This window comes from Pithys albifrons, chromosome 21 (genome assembly GCF_047495875.1).
Source record: "Pithys albifrons albifrons isolate INPA30051 chromosome 21, PitAlb_v1, whole genome shotgun sequence".
Lineage (NCBI taxonomy): Eukaryota > Metazoa > Chordata > Aves > Passeriformes > Thamnophilidae > Pithys > Pithys albifrons.
Genome location: NC_092478.1, coordinates 11484780 through 11505464, shown reverse-complemented (window position 1 = coordinate 11505464; position 20685 = coordinate 11484780). Strand labels below are relative to the sequence as shown.

The 20685-nt window shown below is 46.2% G+C and overlaps 1 protein-coding gene across 2 annotated transcripts in view; it reads right to left on the bottom strand.

Moving 5' to 3' along the window:
• The window catches only part of CASTOR2 (cytosolic arginine sensor for mTORC1 subunit 2), a 142511-nt gene that overhangs the window by 23075 nt on the left and 98751 nt on the right, over positions 1 to 20685 (bottom strand). For both annotated transcript variants that reach the window (XM_071574763.1, XM_071574764.1), the window contains exon 3: positions 653 to 846. In XM_071574763.1, coding sequence (XP_071430864.1) covers positions 653 to 846 — 194 coding nt within the window. The remainder of the gene's footprint in view (positions 1 to 652; positions 847 to 20685) is intronic.

Genomic DNA, 20685 nt, shown 5'->3' with positions numbered 1-20685 from the left:
AGTGGACACATGACTCCTGCTTGAGTCAGGTGGGGTGTAAGGATAATTACCATCTCTGTGTGTGTCTTAGAGAAGCACACTTGGTAATATCACTGCGAGTATCAGCAGGATTAAGGATCAGAATGCTTTTAAGACTGTGAAAAGAGTGTGGAGATTTCTAAGAGGGAGATGCTTCACGTCTTTTCCAGCATCCCTTCAAGAACTCAGCACTGTCTGTTCTTCAGCCTTGTTTCCCAAGAAGATAAGGTCGTGACCCGTGTGCATGCACACACACCTGTGTGAGACAGAAAGATGGTCTGTCTATCCCCTAAACAACTTTGGAGCCTCTTGGCCATCACTAGCCAACCTGACAGCAGACACTATGTTCCTCTGACTTTCAGAAAATCAAAATCTGAGTGATAGTGGGAAATGCTGCCAGAACCACCACTGCAGGAGAGACTGCAGTGTGGGCACAGCACTCTGACTAGACGCCAGACAACCCATGACAACAAAAGATTCATCCCATGGGAAAACCCTAACTACAAGAGATGGAGCTCTGGGGAAACCAGACTTTGGTACTTCTGCTGCTCCCCAAACAGCTCTTTCCCAGAAATGCCCAACTGAAATCTCATCGGTGGCAGTAACTCTGCCATTTCCCCTCATTTTCTCTTACCAGGATGAAGTCTGTCTGATAGGTGGAGAGCATAAACACTGAGATGTTTTGGTCAGCTAGTGGTGCTATTACTGACTTGGCAATTTTGGTCACTCCAATGGGCTGGGAGCTGGAGAAGCCACCTCCCCCAGACACCACGTTGAGGGCAAGCCATGTCGCATCAGCCACACTCAAGTGTTCCGAGGAAGGAAGCTCTGCAAAGAGACAGAAGGGGAGGACAGAGGTTTGTTTTAGAGGCAGAGAGAACCAGACCCACCCTCTGTCAGTACATGGTTAGCACAGACCTCAGTGCAAAGAATGAGATGAGCCCCCTTATCCAGCCAACCTCCTGGGCTTCCCATGCTGTTCCACAGCCTGATACTGTTCTGCTTTTTACATACTGATTGCATCAATTTCTGTAGCAGAACTGATACAGATTGTGGAGGACAACACGGAACTGCATGAGACTCAGAAATTCATTTGGATGCCTGTGACCAGACCTGGTGACCTTACATGGAAACTGCCCGAGGTCTTTGACTTAACTTGAATAATTTCTATCACACAATTTCTTCAAACACTTTACTTAGGCTTTTCTAATCTCTTTTGTTTCCATTTTCCCACTCTAATCTAAACCCAAATTTTGTTCTCCTGGACTTGAGATGGAGGTTGACAGAACAGCCTTGGCACTAACCTAGGACTTTGGAGATGCAGAGCAGGCACTCTATGCATCTGTGAGCTGCTGCCTCCACCTCTAGAGCAGAAGAGCCAGACAGTTCTGTAAGAGATGGTCAGTGTAACACATACACTGAAGAAGGGATTACATGGAAAACACATACTAAGGTAACAGAAATCTTTTTAAGAATAACACCATGCCATTTGCTTCTGATTTGTTGTGACTAAGTAGTTCAATATCTGCAGCTAAACCTTTTAATACAAATTATTGACTGTTTTATAGAACTCTTAATGTATTAACAGACCAGAAAAACAGATGCAGACCCTGGAATAAAGGCATATGTTACTCTAAGATTCTCTGGACTTTGGATTTTAGTTTGGCAAATTATAGAAACAGTTTAGTTCCAGACTAAGAAATGCATAATCTCAGTTAAATCTACTTGGTGTAAGGAACCTCAGATGCAGATCCAGCCAGTAAGAACATAGCAGAGGTCCCAGTGGAAACCTACACACTTAGCTCAGAGGTGAGATGCAGCCCAGGACTCTGAGAACATAAACCCGAGCATCACTGCTCTTACATCAGTGCCCTGGCACTGTAGGCAAGTACCCCCATGTATCCATGTCCACTCTTGGCTCTTCCATACAGTATCCTTTCCTTCTCCTTCAGCAAGACCTTTGGCAACTGTTTCTGTACAGCCCCAGATATCGTGTAATAAATTCCTCATCCCCTCCAAATCCTCAGGCACCACTTCCCTGAGACAATGACAGTACTGGAAACCCAAAATGAACTGAATAACAAACACTTCATTTTGCTCTCCGCAATAACCTCAATTGTGTGTGGCATGAAAATAACCCTGAGCAAACACACTGAACACTGGGGACACTGAAGGTTCTGCTTCTGCATTTTGATGTTTAGCTTCATAAACCAATGTTTTTTACTGAATAAGAAGAGCTTACATGGCATGAAAACTAGACACAGGGAGAGGGGGTAAGTTTGTGCATTAATATGATGTTACCTTGGAAAGACCAGTGTAGCAAATAATTGTAGCAAAATACCATTTCCTGATCAGACAGCCCCTTGCATCAGAAAACCACTCCCAAACCCAAGCTGACTGCTTGGCATGGAGAAGCTAGGGCTCAAAATAACTGCTGCTGAGCTCTGCCTGCTTCGGGGTCCTGTGCTCACCAACCCATCCCACCCACAGTGGGCATGTCCCGGGTGTGCCCAAGTCCACTAATGACTCCTAAATGGCAGCAAGAAGAGATCACAACTTATTTCTCTCTCTATAAACAGAGTAGATGATACTCCTGCTTTGTCCAGGTGATGTGGGCCTGGATGCAGTTCATTAAATACCAGTGTAAATACTATTTTGGGTTAGGTATATGATGCAAGATGGAGTATTTCCTGGTGGACAGAGCTATTATCACGTTTCTGTCCGGCAGCAGCTGCACTGGAGGAGCTGCCCCAAGAAGACCAGCCTTTTCCTCAGGGGCAGGAAGGTTGATTTGCCTGTTGCATTTGTGATTCCTGGGACATGTTGAACATGTTTGAGTTTATGTGTTTAACAGGTCCTGTGAAGTGTTACAGGGGCCATTGCATTTGCTTAAGTAACCTGCTTCTCCCAATTCAATTACTTCACAAAGAACACACACAAAGTGATTGAAATACCAATCTTGGACACTGGCTCCACTAGGCAGCTGGACTGAAAAGTACAGTCCAAATTTTAATGAAACAAACTCTGGCTGAAGGCTCAACAAATTCATCTAAATAGCATCAAATAAGCCATGGGGGACAGTGATTTGCCCAGGAAGCTGTTAAATGCTGTAAATCCAAGCAGAGCCCAACCCATCAGTTCTGTAACAATAACACAGTATCACAAAATCACAGAATATGCCAAACTGGAAGGGACCTACAAGGATCATGGAGTCCAACCCTCAGTGTTGCACAGGCCCAGCCCCAAGAGTCACCCCCTGTGCCCCAGAGCATCATCCAAACCCTCCTGGAGCTCTGGCACCCTTGGGGCTGTGCCCACTGCCCTGGGGAGCCTGGGCAGTGCCCACCACCCTCTGGGGGAAGAACCTTTTTAGACAGACTCAGTGAGGCAGAATAAGGTAATAAATACAGAGCAAAATGAGAAATCATCCACGTTTCAGTACCAACCCACCACTTCCACCTCTTCCCTGAGAGGAGGGCAGAGCTCCGGACATCCCACAGCTTCATGTAGGTAACTCTGTTCATCTCACTTCCAGAAAACATGCAAAAGAGGATAAAGACATTTATTTACCAATTTCTATAGTGTGCCAAAATCGAGAAAGAGCTTTGAGGCTGTTCTGATGGCCAGCTTTGTGTGTCCTGGTCCTCACTACTCCGGAACCATGAGGGTTGTTCCTGCTGGATGTCCCATTCCTCACCCTGCTCTGCTGCATGGACAAGCCAAAGTGATCCAGCAGCTTGCTTCCCCAACGGGACACCAGCAGGGCACCAAAAACATCCTGGGGATGTTACAATGCAAACTATTGCCTTTTAGAGGATGTAAATAGCCTTTATTTTGTCCTTGAAACACATAGGTTGCCAGCTTCAACACTTACTAACTGGGAGCAAAGATTTCTGCTGCCACACAAATTCTAACCAAGTCCCCTGGGTTGTTTGCAGTGCAGAGTGAGGGGGCTGCCAGGCAGAAAGTCCTTGGTGTCAGTTTGATCCGAGTGTCACAGAGCATTCCCACACCAAGGGACTTAAGTACAACAGTCAGGCAAGATGAAAGCTTTTGCTTGGCTTTGATCCAAAAACTGAATGCTTCTGTGCTCAAGAGAAGGAAGAAAATCCTACAGCTCCAAACCAGCTGAAATCATCTCACATGGCAACAAGCTCGAGCTTGTCCTGGTAAGACATCAGTATGCTCATGACCAAGCAACTTTTGCAATTTTTTCCATTTATGCTAATGGTTTGGTCAGTTGCCACCTTCCTCAAAGGGCAATACTGGAGGTGGCAAATGAATCAGAGAATGGTTTGGGTGAGAAGGGACCTTTACAGGCCACCCAGTGCAACCTCCCTGCAATGAGCGGAGATGTCTTCAACAGACCAGCCCCATCTGACTTAACCTTGAATGTGTCCAGGGATTGGGCATCCACCACTTTTTCTGGGCAACCAGAAATGCTATGCCAGAAGCAGGAACAGAAGTCAGAGCTGTGAACACGACCTGCAACAGGAGGAGTGCAGTGTCTCCAGCACCAGGGCTCTGTCCTCAGTGCACTTGGGCTCAGACACATAAGCCAGCAGCATGACATCTCATCCAGGGCACAGCAGGGATTTTTAGAGCTCTACATGTTCATTAGATAACAAGTACTGCCAGAAAATGGGACGGCAGGTTCCTCTAGAATCTCAGTGGACCATCAAATTTCAATTTTGGTCTCTTTTATCACTCTTCTTTGTGCATCCCAAATTTGCTCCAGAGGTACCTGGGCACCTACCTGGGCACCTGCCTGGGCACCTCTGCAGGACTGGATCCACAGCTGGGAAACCTCGCCATCTCTAACTGTGTGCTTCTGTGCTTCTGACATTTCCTCCTAACAGAGCATGCAAAACTGAGGGATTTTTTTATTCCAAACACCCTCAACAGGGAAGCTGTGAAACCTGTCATCTCATTTTCCTATTTAGGTATTATCCCACTCACATAACTGTCAAAAGAACATTGTTAGGTTCATAAACTCACACTCTGCAGTGAGGAAACAACAGCTGACATTCCACATATCTGGCCTCAGTGTTTCTGTTTCTCAGTTTCCTACCCATGAAGTGGGTACAAACCCTCTATTTCTTCTAAATCTTGCTCTCAAGCACCAGCTGACCTGTTCAGCTGAGGTTTATATACATCTCACAGTTGAAGTACTTCACATCATCATCATCATGGCCAGGCTTCGCAAAGGAACACTTGGGGAGGGCTCTACCTATGTGGGTGTGTCCCTCGAGCCTGCACTGGGATTTTTAGGTCAGGCACAGCCTGCACAGAACTGGCCCCACCCTTCAACTCCTGAGGATCATCTGCCACGGCTGAGTGAGCCTGGATGGTGACAGTGAAGTCCTCAGGACCAGAACCTACAGCACCCGGTATGGTATTCCCAGGAGGTCTCCCACCCAAGTACTAACCAGGCCTGACCCTGCTCATCTTCCAAGATGTGACAGGATCTGGCGTCAGGGTGGCATTTAACTGCCACAGTGCTTCACACCTACTAATGCAAAGCAGCACGGAAAACTTCTGAACTAAGAGCCAGTGTGGCAAAAAACAGGGTTAGAAAGGTGGGAACAGGGAAGTTTTGTTCTGGCCTCTTTGAGCATCCTTGCTCTGTCACTGAGGGAGGAAGCTATCGGTGCTATTGCTAGTGGAAGATCAGGTAGGTTCGAGAGGCAAAGGTCTCTCATTTCCACTATCAAGACCATAAGAGACAGACAGACAGAGGAAAAGAAAGAAAAAAAACCCAAGAAGTAAGCAACCAAGAACTCTCTCTAGGGAAAAAATGCATGCTGAGCCTGGCCAAGTCCCACTCCTGGTACAGTACACCTGTCCCCAAACCCACTCCTCCCAGGAGTGCTCCCAAAGCAACCTTGGGCAAATGCATCTTCCCTTACTTCTTATACTAGTCCTTGCCTGCTGTTACAGATATTCTTTCAATTTAAAGAGTAACTAATTTTAAAGGCTATGCATTAGAATGGGTGAACCCAGAGCAATTTTCTCATGTTGTGCTGACCATTCAATTCAAGCTTTACCCAGTGTAATAACCAGTTTGAATTTGGAACTATTCACATTAATAGGACAGATTACATACATAGGGAATTACACACAGTGCCCCTGGGTGTCATGTCCATCTGCTGGAAACTACTGTTACAAGTCACACACAAGAGAGTTCTCCAAGCCCTTTACTGGAGGGAAGTGATAAACACTTTCATCCCACCTTTATTTTATAAAAATTAGAAGACTGAAATATCTGCTTCAAAAAGCACTGAAGTCACCTGGGACATTTTTTCAAGTCCCAGTCTTAAAGACAGAGAAATGGCTCCTAACCAGAGGCAATAGGGATGTAATACTGGGTGTATTTCCAGACACCTCGGGAGCTACAGCAGATGCTGTGTGAGCTCAGCCACCTCCACTGAAGCTTCCCATACTGTGTAAACAATTTGCAGGTGCAAATGAATATGTTGAAACAGCTAAAAACTTGTTATTCAAAGTATCTACTTTACTTAAACAGCCCCATCCACTATCCTCCACACCACAACCACTTCTGCAGGCACTAAAATCTAGCAGCTCCCAAGCAAGGCCTTTTTAATAAAAAGTTTCAGGCAAGGGAGGCTACACTGCTCTGCAGTTTCTGCACCATTACACATCTGCCCACATACCTGAACGAGACAGGAAGGTCTGACAGCTCTGGAGGTGTCACATTCAAAGATGGAGAAGTCTGTACTTTTATCATTAATGGTACAGTTACACAAAGCCATCCCAGGCATAACATCCATGCCCTGGAATGATGAGGGAGGACAGCGTGGTGCTGATTCTCTTTACCTATTGGGAACACATGCATCACTTTCTCAGCAGATCCGAAAGGGAACCTCATCTCTGCTGACATGGACACAGCCTTTGTGGATTTTGAGGAACATGCTGAGGCAGATGCTGAGGTATGGCACCTTCCTGGACAGTTTGCCAGCCAGTCTGTGAAAAGCAGCAGTACTGGGGAACACTAGTTCCAGAGCTGGGGAAGGAGCATGTGCTAGTTAAAGTGATGCTTCCTGCTCGGCATGTCCTTAACTGTATTTGTACAAAGCACAGATGACGCCCTGTGGTTGACTGACATATTTACACCTCTGGAGCTCCCTGCTCATCCCCATCCCTGTTTCCCAATTAGGGGTGCAGACAGGAATTTGGGCGAGTTCCAGCAATCAAATGTGCCTGGCACACCTCTGGGACTGAAGAGACAAACTAGTGACTGTTATTCAACATATGCTGTTAAGGGTCTCTCCACTGCCTGAATACAGGCAAGCAGGGGAAACAGAAAGATCCATTTCTGGGGAAGAGCTAAAATAAAGTGAATGTTATTGTTGGAGCTTGTTGTGAATGCAAAAAAGCATCAAAAGCCAGGTTAAAACTGCTACTTTTGCTGACTGTAAGAAGCAGAGACGAGAAGCGCGCTGCCTTCAGAAACGCACCATTCCCCTGCGGCCTGTCTCTCGTTCTTCCAAACTTTTACATACTCCCTGCCTAGCTGGCTCCTGGCTTGGCAGTAAGGAGAGCTGCAGCCTGTTTCACAGGTGCCCTGCCCCTGCCAGGCAGAGGCAGTCCAAGTGCAGGAATGCTGGGGCAGTGGCAAGGGCTGTAGATGGATGCTGGGAGTCCATCACAGTGGTGTGGCCCCACCAGATATGACTTGCCTGCCTTAACTCTGCCACTAGCTTGTGAGGTGACCTGAACACATCACATCCCCTCCCATACATGTGTTTCCTTTCCTCATTAAGTATTTTTTTGCTAAAGTCCTTCCTCTTGCACTAAATAAGTATATGAAATATTGGCACCACAGAGCATTATGGCTCTGGTGTGTTACAGAAACAGCACCAGAAATAAGTTCAGGAGGTGTGACCTGGCCACTCATCCTGGTGTACTTAAAGGAAGCGCCTGCTCCCCTTTATTTGTGTGCAGGTATCTTCATTTCACGTCATTTTCCCAAAGCAGGGTGGCTCTCAGAGCCACCCCAACAGTGCCTGTGCCACAGAGGAGAGGGGTCTCCATTCCTCTCCTATCCTTCTGAAATAGGAAAACCAGCAAAAGCTGCAGAAATCCAAGCAGTTGCTTTTTCTGCTTCCATTGGACTCCAACCTACCACCAAAACAAGTGACTCCTTTGGTCTGCATCTGGAGAGCAGCTGGATTCCCTTGCAATTAAAGAAAATACAGACTTACCCAGAGGAAAAGAATGTGTTTGCAATGCAAGTTTTCCTTGCAGTAGAGAGATCTTCAGCCATGTGAAACACAATGTATTTCCTTTAAAATCAGCAAATGTTCCTGTGAACCTCAGCTTCCCCATCTTCAAGCAAAGAACTGTCATCCCTGTGTTGACCTGACAAAGAGCTGAACCCAGCAACCACCAAGTGCTGCACAACTGCAGGCAGAGGCCAGAAACACCACCTAGACCAGCCTCTGCCTGTCCACCACTAACCACATCCACAAGCAGTGGCATGTTCTTCTGCACATCCATCAGCCCAAGCTGCTTCACCAGAGCCACCCAGCACAAATCTCTAAAGACACACAAGAGCTGTGCCTGTTCCTCTCCCTTCCCTGGCTCAAGTACTTAGTATCTAATGAGTGTATGCAGCGGACTTTGCAGAGATTTTGCTAAGACAGCTTTTTCCTGACTGTGTGGAAGCATTCCAGACTGACTGTGGTCCTTCACCTGGACCTGACATGGAAGCTGTGGGAAGCAGGAAAGTTGGGTGAAGCTGCGTCCTGGGCAGGTACAGGATCGCTGTTCCTGGAGTGCTGCTGCAGTCCTGTGTTCTGCCACAGTGACAGTCCCATGTACATCCTGGGTCACACCCATAACAACAGACAGGGCTCAAGCAGGGAAATGAATGAGACATTCATTAACTTCACATGAAAACATTAAGCTTTCCAACTTTTGAAGCCATATTGCTAAATGCTTGTCTCCCCTTGTTCCAGTGAAAGGAGGTGGAGGGGAAGACTTCTCTCCTGGAGATGTTCTGGATATATAGCAGTCACCACACCAAGTCAGACCACAGGCAGTTCCAACAGTGTCCAATGACAGATGAGCACACAGGTCCATTTTTCGAGTGTTCCCATTTTGCTCTGAGACCACAGAGTGGATCCAAAACACGATCCAAACAATTACATTAGTTTTAAAAGGACTTTTAGGGCAGTGCAGACATATCTGCACATCTGTGGGCAAACCAGAGAGAAACCTGGGAGTGCTGGCTACCCGACCTATTATCACAAGCATTACACCTGTTGGCCACTTGTCATCTGAGCCCATCATCATCAAACCCCAAAACTCTTCCCAGCTGCCAGCTGTGCAGGCCAGCTGAGCTCTGCTGTGTTCCCATTCCCTGCCAGTGCCAGGCACACAGGTGACATGGGGTGGTGCTGGGGAAAGGATTCACAGAAGCCCTGTTGCCAACTTGTGAGATGTTTCTATTTCACCCTACTCTTGCCTGTGAATTTGGGGATGGACAGAGGGGATATTTAGTACGGTGTTTGAACTGAAAAATCTTTCCTTGGTTGGGACAAGCCAAATTATTCCAGAAGTGTCATCAACCTTTGCCATTTCTGGAAGGCCAAGTAGGCAGTGTAAGGCTCACACTCACTCGGGCAGATCCTCCTTTTTTTACAGATGAAGTCTTTAAAGCAAGGGCTGCAGTGCTCAGGCCAGCACCCCTCCAAAGCCTTAGTGTGAGGTGCTGGTGGGAGCAAACCTTCCCCTCTTGCCAAAGCCACAGCTCTGCCACAAGGATGGGGTTCATCAGCCAGCCCGAAAAGAGGCCAGGACTGCAAATAATACCAACATCTTCCCCTCCCTTCCCATCCTCAGCCAAGCTAAAGCCACCTTAGGGCTCTCCACCACCTCTGACTCAGCCAGACTGTCACATTCCATCAAAAGGGGTCTGGGCCACGGGCTTCTTATCTGACCCTGTGAAGGAGCTGCTTTTCTGGAGGGACAGAGGCGTTATGCTGTATTTCACTTTTCAAAATCTGCTTATGATTCCAGGAGGAGACAACTGCTACTCCGTTCTGCTTAAACACACACATCACCTGGAGACAAAACTGCCTCCAGAAATGGGCTGCAAAGCTCATGCTTCTCATCATCACGCAGAATGCAGCCCCGCCAGCACCAGGCAGGGTGTTCCCTCTGGTCCCATGCCCTGCTCTCTGCCAGCACTGCTGCCTTGCCTTGGTGAGCAAACAACCACTGATTTTATTGAAAAAGTATGAAAGCAAGTCCTCCAGGTAAACTGAACCTGTGCATACAAGCTGGGGAGAAAAATGAATGCAGATGAGTTTATTTTTTGCCTCCCCTCCTCCCACCAGCACAGGGAGTTGCTAACATTACATCATCCCACACTCCCGCCCCTCGGATCAAACCCTGCAAAGGCGCAGCTTCTGCTGAGGCTGCTGGAAGCAATAGCCATAGGAAAATTAACTCTCTGTTGTGCAGGATGCACTGCCCAGTGGCCAGCAGCGACCCAGTGCTGGGTTGTGTTGTCAGCTGTTACAGACAGGCATGTCTGAATTCCCAGAGATATGCAACCCCAGCAACCTCTGCCTCCAAGTATTTATTGAACAGAACAAGTATTTTTCTAACAGGACAAAGAAAGAATCTGAGTTGCACTCAGTCTGTCCCAAATGTAGATGGGCAAAGATAGACAAGCCACGGGACAACCTGAAGGACCAGACTAACAGTTTTGATAGAGGGACGCGACATGACTGAGCAGCACTTTCAATTCCTATCCCCAGACTTCAATTACACAGAATAGGGTATTGTTGCTGTCAATTTTCCTCAAGCCTCACATGCCCTGTCAGAGCAGCTGCCGACTGAGGCAGAGGCACAGAAATCTTGATGAGAGCAACACAAAAGCTTTGCTTTGCAGGAAATTAAAAAAAACCCAAGGAAACAAACACCAGCACTTGCATAAGACCCAGACTGGCTCAGACAGAAATTACCTCAAGACTGTGTTCCAGATCAATGGATCATCTGCAGAAGTGGCAATTAGCACCTTGAAATTATTCACCAAGCTGAGGGGTGGGAATTTCAGGGGAAAAAGGGTGACAGCAAGCAGGAATACCAATAAATCTTTCTGGATAGAAAAGTCAACAGCAGAAAAGTCAATGCCTGGCACTCGCTGAGCTCAAGCTACAGTATGGACGTGGCTGTTGGATGCTTTTGCAACCAGGAAAAGGGGCACAGAGGGAGCTGGAGGGGCTGCGACTGCATCCTGGCAATTGGGTATATGGTATAGATGTGGAAAGCAGAGCACGTTTTTTCTGGCTAGGAGTAAAGGTATCTCCCCAGTTATTCCATAAGCCTATTTGCTGCTGTACCCAGCACTCCAAGCAAGGCAGAAGGACTCTAAACAGATCCTCCCTGTGTGAGGTATGTGGATGGAAAGAGGTGCAAACTGGCGACATAGCAAACACTTCAGGCAAGCATTAGCTTGGTTAGGGCTCTGCCCAGGTCTGTGACAAGGCTCAGTACCAGCTCCCTTCAGAGGACTGAGCACCCTCACAGGGGCTGGGTGGCCCTTTCCGACCACAGTCCTCAGCAGTGTGATAAATATAGGACTTAATTTGTGTCAAGAACATAACAAGAATTCTGTGTAGCTTGATGCAGTAAAGATTTAGCAACAGAACGTCTATGAGCTTATCAAATAACGTATAAAAAGTAGAAAAAGAACCAAAGTTAATAATAAGCAGGCTTTTGAAGTAAAATAAATACAGTGCAGACCAAAGATAATCCAAGAATACTTAAAAACAATGGAGAAGTAAACCTAATCAAGATAAGGAAGAAACACCTCAAAACAACAGATAAGGCCTAACTAACAAGATTGTCTCTAGTTAAATTTTACATTAAGAATCACACCAAGGAAGAACCCAGCCCCCATGACCAGGGAGAAGCAACAGAAACAATCAGATGAAAAGATCTCAACTCGGAGAAAGAAGAAAATCATTTATTGGAACTGGTTAAAAATAAACCTGCTTTGACTGTATAAAAAAGGAGCCTGCGAGCTCAAATGGGTGTCACTGATGGAGCAGAGACTCTCAGTGCACCCAGTGCCACGCTGTTTACTCTATAGCTTTCATTACTTATAAAATTACCCTTTATACCAAATGATTGGCTATTTGGTTGGTCGTTTATAACAAGCAGCACACACCCCAAACCCCTGCATCATTCAGGATGTTATGAACATGCTGGTCTGATTATTCCTGATCCAGGAAGATCTCACTATTTCCTGTGTGCTGACATAATGCTCACATACATGGAACATGCCTTACTGTTGCTTCGGAGGAGGGAGGGAAGCAGGGATGACCATGGCTGGCTCCAGTATAAGCTCTTCCATGGCCTTTCTTTAAACAAATCCAATCTTCAGACTCACCCAGGAGAAAAAAGACATTGTTCAGATGGGCCTTGCTCCTCAGCTACAGGGACCAACAGGAATCTCCTGCTCTTCCCGTGACCTGGGGGAGCACACATGGCCTTTGTTGTGGCACATGGGGGCTTTCTCTGCCATTCCTGAACATTAACCACTAAAAAATCAGATACCAGAGACATAACAAGGATTAAAGCAACCACAAGGAAAACCTTGTTCCTTTCCAACAGTCTCCATGCTTCTATTATTAGCCCAGGAAGAAAAGACAACCATCTCTGTCCAAACAGTTTTCTATTACTCTATATTCTATAGAATGGAATTATTATGTCTGTATCTAATCTGAAGCCAAGGCAAGCTACTGCAAAATTCTTTGAGGCACTGATGCTCTTAACGCTTTGAAATCATACTAAGCTGATGAGGCACTGAGAGAATTATGCAGGTAAACAAAGCTGGACCCAATAAGGAGCATCAGAGATGGGGCACACCAGGTATTTAGCTCTGGGAAGAAGGGAGGGAGCAATGGCCAGCACAGTTCTCAGCAGTCCAGTGCCAGAGCTGTGGTGGGATCAACAGAGCAGCTGGCATGGAGAGGGACAGAAGGCAGCCTGCTCCAGTCACTGATCACTGCAGTCCATGACAAGGAACATTAAACAGCAGGATGTGAGTGCTGCTGCTCGCAGCTAGATGTTTCCTGAGCATTAACATTTGATCACAGCACTTCCTTTGCCAGGATACAGAAAGATGCAGGTGGAGGACAGGGTAGAAACCACGAATAAAACCAGTCAGGATAGAAGGGTTGGCTGCAAATGAAGCAAGAAGGAAACAGCAGGGTTTTTCTTGCATCTACATAGTTGGATGGTGTTTGGAAAAACCTGAGTTCTCTCAGCATTCCAGGATGCTGGTAACACTTCAGCTTCATGCTTTGTGGAGATGATGCAGGAAGGCTGAAAACTGCTGCCCGTCCTCCCACCATGCTGCTGTGCTGGGAACGCATCTTCCCCATGAAAACAAGCCTCGTAGTTGGAGGAAAGCTGATCTAAGTCCTAACTCCTAAATTAACTTTCTAATTGAGAGGCAATTTTTCAAAAGCCTCTCCTCTGGGACACACAGAGACTGACTTACAATCAAGTGCTGATGCTGCTCTGGGACTCAGCACCCTGGAAACAGCATCTGCACATCAACCCCAAACCAGACCCCCCTGGAGCGGCAGACACTCCTATGAAGTTTTTGTACTACCTCCCTGATATCGCTTTCCTTATTTATATAATGGGGATACAAACCCTATTATTTCAGGAATGCTGCTGAGTGATTAATAGCTGCCAAGACTTTAGAAGGTAAAATGGTCAGAGTAATTATTACCCAGAGTAATTATTACCCGACAATGAACAAGACAGATCAAGAGTACACACTAATAGATTACAACATCATACTACAAGAGAGCATCCAAAATCTCCCATCAATTCCTGGTTTGAGGGACCTGGTTTGAGGGACCAGGTCCAGTGCTCCATGTTGTGAGAAAGCTCGGAGATTTTCACCTCTTCTTTTGATTCTATTATTATCATGATAATTGCCAGTGGGAAGAAAACCCCAGGAAATGAATGGGCTGAGGAGAAGGGGAAGACTGGCTCCAGGAAGAGGCAGGAATAGCCACTCTCCCACTGCTGGCTCTCCTTTCCTAGGCAACTGCTGTCCGAAGCATGATGCAATGGGATCAATGCATGTGAGGAAGCCTAGTCTGCTTTTAATACAGAATCTTTTCCCTGGAGCAGGAAAAGGTGAACAGGGATACAACACCTCTCCAATCTTCTACACGTCCATCTACACCATTAATGACAGAAACCAGATAGATCCTTGAGAACTTTTCCTCTGCCTCCAGCAAACTTAGTTGAAACCAACCAAGCAGAGAGGCACATGCTCTGCATGTATGCAAATCTCACTTGCCTATGGACAGCATTGCTGTTCCTGAGACAGCCAGGCTTTCGAATAATCCAGTGCTGAGTGCCACCAAAACAGCAGCATTAATAGTAATTAAAAATGAGATGCTTTCCACACCATGCTGGGTACTTTGGAGGCAGACAGTTCACCCAAACAGGATTATGACAGCTCAGAATTTTACTTCTTTATTTCTACTCCCAGCAACAGCCTTGGAAGGAACAGGCACAAAATGCACTTACATCGAGATGGTTCTGAAGTGAAAATGTATTTTTCCTGTATTTCTCTAGAACAGTCAAAACAAATACAAATATGGAAAGGGACCAGCACATTAGCTTTTCCAACAGCTATGGAAAGCAAATAGCATTCAGTCACCCACACAGACTTTGAACAAGCACTTTATTGCATAAGTGAAATTCCGCTGCAAAAGCAGTTTTGTTCAGGGAAAGGAAACCTTTAGGAGAGTGGTAGGAGAACTCCCTGATGGGTCACTTGTGGGAAATTAAAGTAAAAACAAAACGCAGGAGGGAAACCAAAACGGTTTAAGTGGGAAACCTCCAAACTGAGGAAGCAGTTGGGTTATGCTGGCCTACCAGCACACAAATATGTAATGTACTCACGTGTATCACTAGACATGTTCGTCTATAGAATACATAAGCACACAGCTTTGCTCCTGACCAGCCCCATTTTCAGGGAGTAGCAGGCTTGTAGGACACTCACTGTGTCTTCAGGTCCATGTGGGAGTTGGCATCAGAAGCATTTGTCCCCTTTTTGACCCCAGCATGTGGGTTCGCTCTATTTATGTATTTTTGATCTGTATAACCCACAACAGAGGGTTTTGGGACTGTTGCTGGAAGGCCAGGGAAGGACCACAGAAGAGCAGGTCCCAGGCACAGAGCCCTTACAGAGCACAATCAGCTGACTCCATCAGGAATTTGCTACGTTTTGAATTCAAGGAATCTCTTTCTAAAACAAAAAAACCAGTAGACCTTCCTGCCAGGATGGCAAGCTGATGTCTGTGAGCTGGTGGAATAGCACAGGGAGGATCCCACGTTCAGACAGGACAGCCAGCCTTAAAGATGGTCTGCCACAAGACCTGCCAGGAGGTGCTGGGGAGAGATGGAGTGAGATGGAAAAGGCAGATTCATGCAGAGCAGGAAAGTCCTCTGAGAATGCGCTCTGCTCCTGCCTGGCACTAAGCACACTGCTGGGAACCCAGTTGATCCTGCCCAGAGCAGGACAAGGTGCGTGCAGAGCTGATGGGGAGTGAAAAACCATTCTCTGGAATTCCTTCTCCCACCAAGGACTGTAAAAGACATTTCAAAACTTGGACACTTCTTCCATTACATGCCAGTGAACTGATAATTTCTGGCACTGTCTTGCTGTAACATACAGTGAGAGAGTTCAGGACATACACCAGAGGACATGGAGACAACTACATGAGAAAGAGCCACGAATATCAACAGCATGAGGAAAACCACATTAGATGATGCTACCAAATGGACTCTCTCTTCAGGAGCTCCCAAGCAAACTCACATATACACGTTGCATGTCCTAGAAGACACTGGGGGGAAGGGGAGGAAAGCCAGGGGAATGGGTTTTCAAATGATACAAGAGCACAGTTCTGGAAGAGATGGCATTTAGGAGTTTCCAGCAGTTCTATTTCTGAAGACTTAATTCCCACATATCTGAAGAAGGTCTAGAAAAGATGGTAAATACAGGGGCCAGGAGCTTCACCTTGCACAAAGTAGGCATATATTTGAAGAAGCAACAGCAGGGAAGAGTTGGGTTGTATATTCCCTGCAGGAGACAAACCACAGCATCCTGTTTTTCATTGCTTCGGTTTAAAAAAAAATCTCCCAATATGACACTTCATGACAATTGATCTCACCAGAAAGTATCACGGGATTTTGTAATTCCAAATATTTTAACACAAGATCACCCTCCTGCAGCTTCACACCCCATGGTGGGGACAGCCTTTCCTGGGAAGGGACAATCCCCACAGGATTAGAGCATTTCAGGGAACAAGCACACACTACCACCGCCTCCCCACCTTCTCAAAACACACTATTTATTGAACAGGCACAAGTGACGATACAAGAAATACACATGATGGTGACTTTGCTGGGGTAGACAACAGTATCTTCTTCCCTCTGTAGGCCCACCTCCAGGCTGTGCTGGTATCAGTAACCAGGTGCTCCCCTGGCCACAGCAGGTGCAACGTCACCACTCACCCACTCACATGCTGGCACGTGAATTTTTGGTTTAATGAACTTTCCTGCAGTTCGTGTTTCTCAGGAATCCTGCACTAGTAGTCATGGTGACAAAACCAGGGTCCTTGGCAACACACCAATGATGCTGCAAATCTACAATGACTAATACTAAAAGCTTAATTTACAGAACTCATTTAAATGCTTAAAGATATGCAGGTCACCACAGGGGTTGATGTAATGGCTATGGCATATCTGGTGGTGAAGCAGTTGTACAGGAGGAGCAGCTAGGGAATCTGCTGGCCATAAAATTAAGTGAATTTTTAATGCTGGATGTAGACTAAAGACATTTAGAGGAAAGCACTGTTTAAACATAGGCACAATAACAAACCCAGCTGATTTCCAGTGAAAGAGCTGGTCAAAGCTCCCAGATGAAACACTGTTTTAAGTAACAATCCCACACAACAATGTCGCTGATACAGTACTATCTGGTTTATCTGTGCCTATTTGGAATGTAATGAATGCTTTTCTCAACACATCTTGCCCATAAGAGTGCAAAACCACGTGGCAGCAGAGCCAACTTCCCAAACTGGCCCCATTAAAGGCACACAGAGGGTGCAGACTGAGGACCTTCAGTGCAATGGGTTCCAGCTTCAAAGGACCCCTGATGGGCCAGCACCTGTCCCATGCTGCCTGCCCTGTGCATCTCCCATGGGGCTCTTGTTACCTATGCAATGTTTCAGACTTCCAGCTCTTTCCTAGCACTACAATATTTATGGCCATATCTTCAGTTAATCTGCTGATGAGGCTGCCGAGGGTAGTGCACCAAAGTGAGTGTGTTGCTCGGACTGCGCTCGGTTGGACGTGAGGCAGCGGCAAAGCCACCGCTCCTGGTTCCACAGCTTTTGTGTGTCTCCTCTCCAGCTGTCTGCCACCTTGGATCTGACACACAGACACAAGGAAATGGAGAGTGGTTTCTGCTCACATACACCCCAGCAAAAAAACCCCTCTGCATAGGCTCTCTCTCCCTCTTTATACAAATAAAGCAATAAGCACTGTAGACAGTATTTTACCCCATGAAATGCAAATCATACTGGCCTGAGGCTCTAGAGTCCTAAATCCATATCCCAGAATGCTAAACTATTATCACCCACCTAATTTGCTGTGATTCTGAGTAAGCATTCACATCACTATGCTAACTACCAGAAACAAGCATCATCACACAAGGAGGTTAAGACACTTGATCACACACATGTCCTGATCTACTGCCTCAACCCAGTACTCACTGTCCTTCCTACACAGGCATCTTCCAGCAGAAAGGCTTCTTTCAACTGACCAGGGGCTGGGGCATGAAGCACATTCATGTGGCAAGAGAGCAGGCAACTTTAGTTAAAACCAAGCAGATAAAAATACTTATTGGCTAAAATCCTACTTTACTTACTTATCATGGTTTTCCCCTTATTAAAGCTGTACATAACGTAATTGCCTTTGTCATTGTGGTTGACAGGGAGCCATTGCACACACAAAGCACCATTGGTTCCCTTCGTTAGTTTGTCAACATTTCTGTTCCTGCAGAGGAAATAGAATTTAACCAGGAGTTATCTGCATTCACACTTCATTCTGTTGCTGCAATAAAGCAATAGCAACAAAAATAGCTACTATTGGTACTAATGACTTTTGCATATTCAAGAGCAAAAGGCTTGGATGCAAGTACAAGATGCTTCTTGGGTAAATTCATGCAAAACAAAGGCTCTGTAAGTCCCAAAGACAGACTTAACCTTTGCTCTTCTGCAAAACAAAACGCCTCGCTCATCCCACTGGGGATGGCAGTAGTGATCCTGGAGGGCTTGGACAGCTCATCTCCCCTCACCTAAAATGGCACCTCTTGCTCCTGCAATGAAGGCATTAGTCCCCTTGACCATCGTTCATTAACAGGATGCATCTACTGTAGTAACAGACCTGAACAGAGATTTATGCCATTGATACTGACACTGTAGTCTTAGTGCTTGGGTATAAAACAGCATCAGAACTTCTCAATAATGAGAAAGAGAAATGGCAATGCTTTACATCACTTACAGCAAAAGATCAGAATCCAAATCCTGCTTTCTAAACCCCTCTGTGTGAATTTACTTCAGCCATGGCTCAGCTTCACCTTTGGTGGTAACAGGTCTACTTACCCTTTCCTGGTACTACCATGAGGCTTTAATTAAAGCACTCACACAATTTTATGACACATCATTGACAGTATTGTAAGGCTCTGTGCAGACTGCAATCGTAGATATGTGGATATAAACAGATTTTTTGCTCATGGTTTGTTCAGCCAGGACTATTTAAGCTTCTCTTGCCAAAATAATAAAGGCTGCAAGGTGCCCTATCAGTGGTGCAGCTCACTGCTAATTCCTGTCACCTCCCTGCAGCTCCTCCCTTTCAGCAGCCTGTCATGTCCCCTGCCTCTGGGGGCCCACAGCTGTCACACCCACCCTGTGCAGGGGATCACAGCTGATGTCTGCTCCCCTTTCGCAGAGGGGCTGCCATGGCCCCCGAGCCACGGCCACGGCGCTGCCCAGGCTGCTGTGGGTGCAGCGCTGCAGGCTCTGCACAGCCACACCGACACTGCTGCAGAGCAGGGGCACAGCAGGTGTGCAGGACATGGCACCTCCTGTCCCGGGCTGGGTACGGGCACCGCGGGGCTGTGCTCCATCGCTGCCACTGTGGCCGGTGAAGCACTTGGGCAGGACGGCAGCTCCTGCTGGCAGTTCAACGGGAGGCTTAAGGATGGAAAAGGCCATGTACTTTGAGGTGCAGCTCAGCTACAGAAGGGCTCCCTATACAACATTGCCTGTGAAGCTGTCAGGTTTTCAATGGCTGCTGCATGAGCCAGTGCAAAATACAATCGCTGCTATGCTTTAAGCTCAGCTTCTCCTGAAACCCAGTGTCTGCCACAGACATCGAAAGCTCAGCTGAACAAAGCATTAAACAAAGGGCTGTGTGGACTGATGGTGTAGTCAGTGGGTTGTGCAGAGAGGTGACTGAAGAGGCATTTACCACTTCTAAAACTCAGACAATAAAAACAAGAGTGGAAAAGAAGAGGGATAAGAGACAGAACAGGTTTCTGTGCAAACTAGGGGACTTGTAAACTCTTCTCAGCATCTGCAGAAGGGGTGGGTGGAATCCAGAACCAGAAATCCTGGGACGAATCTAGTTAAATGCTTCAATGAATTGGAAGTTATCTTCCAGTATATTTTTAGTTGGCACCAACAGGCATTACATAATGGCTATTATATAACATAACTACAGCTACGAATACTCTTTTGGGGGCTTTTTGTTTGTTTTTTTCTTTATCTCTCTTTCTTCAAAATCTTCTCCTTAGTGGGGGATTGACCAATAATTGCACTTTTCATCAAATGAGGGAGGCACATCCTCAGAAGAAAAAACAAATGGAATAAAAAATAATGTTACTAAGCCTGTGAGCACTTCTCTCTTGCCCAACCTCAAACAGAATTAACTATTCCCAGAATAGAAATTCCACTAAGCCTTCTCTGTAGTTTAAAGGGACAGACTGTGATTCTGTGCAGACACTGGATTTCTCAATACTGTTTTTTTTTCTCTCTCTCATACTGATGATAACTCAGAAGACAAAAGTAAGGGTTGGGGGGGAAAGCACTACAAAAGAGATGCTGAGGAAAAACGGAAGACTTTTATTATCTGCTGGCAATACCATTGGTGGTTGGTGCTCCTTTAAAACCTTCCTTGGCATTTTTTTATCTTTTCGTCCTAAGAGCCATACTGGCAGAGCAACAGAGACTTTTGCTTCCAAACTATGTGCTACATAAAAAAAGAAAAATGAAATAAAAATCAGTTCAGTGGCACACCACGAGCTTCTATATCACATTGCCTTATGGGCTCAAGTAAGTGCTCTCTGTTCTTCTGTAATCCCAACAGAGCCTCCCTGGCAAACACAGCACTCACAGCCTTCTGCCCTTCTCACACTGGTCCCCTAAAACAAACGAGCTGATTCCAGAAAGCAAAAAACATAATCTGACAAACAATCTCTTCTTTACTTACAAGCTGCTCCCTTCGGTTGTTTCTCTCTTTCACCTCCCT